Raw genomic sequence first — 2314 nt, forward strand, 5'->3', positions numbered from 1 at the left:
ACAAATCCCAGAAACGCCGGTGTTACGCCCCAGCGGGTGCAAGCTGGGTCATGACGTCTCATGTAAGAGGCTTGTGGCCAGTTATTGGAAAAGAAATAAGGCAGCAACCCCCCCGCCCCGCCCCAACCCCCCAACCTCATGAAGGTTAGCTTGGAAAAATCCCCATTTCCTTTAGCTTGGAAAATCTCCATTTAGCAAAAAAGCGTCAAAACAAAGAGAGAATGAAATCTCCGCTCCTTCATGAGCCAGATACAATGTCCCTTCAAACCCGGTGAGGTGCCTCAAACCTATGTGCAGGAGAAAGGAGAACAGGGAAGCGGATACTCTGATGTCTCAGCGGACCCTGCAGCCACCCCCCCAGTCCCTCACAGCACTGCAATGTGTAACGGCAACTGATCTGGGGCAGTCTGGTTGTACCGAATCAGGATTCTTCTGCTTAAAAACCTAGTGCTATAAAAAGAGATTTTACTGATGAGATGACGAAGCAATCTTATTGCTTATCCCCACCTACAATTAACAAACACTCTTCTATTCCGTGTATGTATATGTAAGTTTATCGGTGCCTTGAAAATTGTCGTGGCTTTGGGGATGGCGAGTGAACTACTTTAATGGGGACATTTAACCTAGTAGTCCCTTAAGCTTTCACTGTCTGACACATCATGTACGCCATGGAAACTTCCTCTGTCAAACTGCTGGCCTATGGCTTCATCAAGGTATTTTGGAGCACCCCATATTTAGCTGTCTAATCAGAGTCATCTTGAAAGACATCTAGTTTTGCCCTAAGTGGCACTTTTCCTGCTAGCCCTGCCTGACACCCATGGCCAGTGCCCTGCCTCTCAGGCACCGCTTTTGGGGTGGCCACCTTTTGACGGCGCGGCTCACGGCTCGCACCACGCTGGGGATGCTCCCGCTGCTGTAGACAACGTTACAATACATATAACACATACCCACTCTTGTAGCAGGCTCTTATCTCGACAGGCAAGGTATGTTACCCACAGAGTGTGGAGACACATGAAAAGCAGCAGGTCTCCCTCTCTTTCAGATCCTGTAAGGAATCAAAGAAATCTACAGTACAGTATTTTCCAAGCCCAGGAGGCTTGCTGAATTTACGTAATCTAGAGGAAAACACTGCACTTTTCAATTGTCTCAACCAAACACAACGGTTCATGTAAACCAGAAGCTGCACTCATCCCACCGACCGTACTTTACCTGACACACGTCACGCACGGTGTCCACTTCGTGCTGTTCGTAGTGCTTTCTGTGCTTGGGTCCATGTCACCGTGGGCAAAAGCCACCAGCCACCACATCATGGCGAAGAGCAGCCAGCTGCACAGGAAGGACATAGTAAAGATGACCAGCGTGTGACGCCACTTCAGGTCCACCAAGGTGGTGAAAATGTCTTGCAGGAATCGCCCCTGCTCACGGATGTTCTTGTGTGCCAGGTTGCATGCCCCGTTCTTGGCGATGAAGCGGGCTTTGCGTGGCCGGTCTCGGATGCGCGGCTTGCGCAGGTTCTCGGCAGCGATCCGTGCCAATACATACTCTTCAGGGATGATACTCTTCCGAGCCAACATCTTCCTGCCACCATAGTCCACTCAGCGAGACGCAAAATGGGGGGTGGTCCCTCTAGCACGTCTCCGCAGGGCTCACTCTACCCTGCAAGAAGAGAGAACCTGGTCAGATTTGTCACTTGTGCACTACAGCAAGAAGCCCCGACTAGGTACCCCCTACCAACAACCATTACATTAAATGTCACTGTATGACTGCTTATTCTACAGTGCCCTCCCTCTTTCAAGTCATCATTTTTATATGAGCACTTGGTATCAGCTCATAACAGAAACGGAAGATGCTATTTTGACACTCCTTGCAGGAAGGGTGGCTGCAGAACAGTCTTGCAAACTTGGTGTAAAGTAACATGACGTACGACAGGTCGGTTCCTCAGGCTGTTTCTCCGGGAGATAGCCGTGCCCAGGTGGGTACCGCAACACGGAGCACGAAGTGATTCGCATCCTTCAGGACCTGAAGAGTGGGACTTCTCTGGTTTGAACCAAGGCTAGTCTGCAGAGAGACCGTGGAGATTCATTTCTTACGGCTACAGCCCCGCGGCGCAGCCAGCAGCCCTGCCGAAAGCCCCCGTCCAGTCCCCCGCAGGCATCACAAGAAGGAGCGGAGCTGGAGGTGCGGCAGGCAGGGGACGGGACTCCACGGAGCAGGCGGTCGCATTTCCCCTTCGCAGCTCTCCTTCCTTTCCGGGATTAGGCGGGGAAACCCTCCCTTTATTCCCAAACTTTGTCCCCCAGACCGGGTGGCAGAA

The 2314-nt window shown here is 51.7% G+C and overlaps 1 protein-coding gene across 1 annotated transcript in view; it reads right to left on the reverse strand.

Moving 5' to 3' along the window:
• The window catches only part of KCNJ8 (potassium inwardly-rectifying channel, subfamily J, member 8), a 7466-nt gene extending 5395 nt beyond the window's left edge, over window positions 1-2071 (reverse strand). The window contains exons 1-2 of the mRNA XM_009332824.1: window positions 1925-2071; window positions 1210-1656 (exon numbers count right to left, since the gene is read on the reverse strand). Of these exons, the coding sequence (XP_009331099.1) occupies window positions 1210-1574 (365 nt within the window). The 5' untranslated portion in view covers window positions 1575-1656; window positions 1925-2071. The remainder of the gene's footprint in view (window positions 1-1209; window positions 1657-1924) is intronic.
• Between the last annotated feature and the right edge of the window lie 243 nt (window positions 2072-2314).

Source organism: Pygoscelis adeliae, unplaced genomic scaffold (assembly GCF_000699105.1).
Source record: "Pygoscelis adeliae isolate BGI_AS28 unplaced genomic scaffold, ASM69910v1 Scaffold38, whole genome shotgun sequence".
Lineage (NCBI taxonomy): Eukaryota > Metazoa > Chordata > Aves > Sphenisciformes > Spheniscidae > Pygoscelis > Pygoscelis adeliae.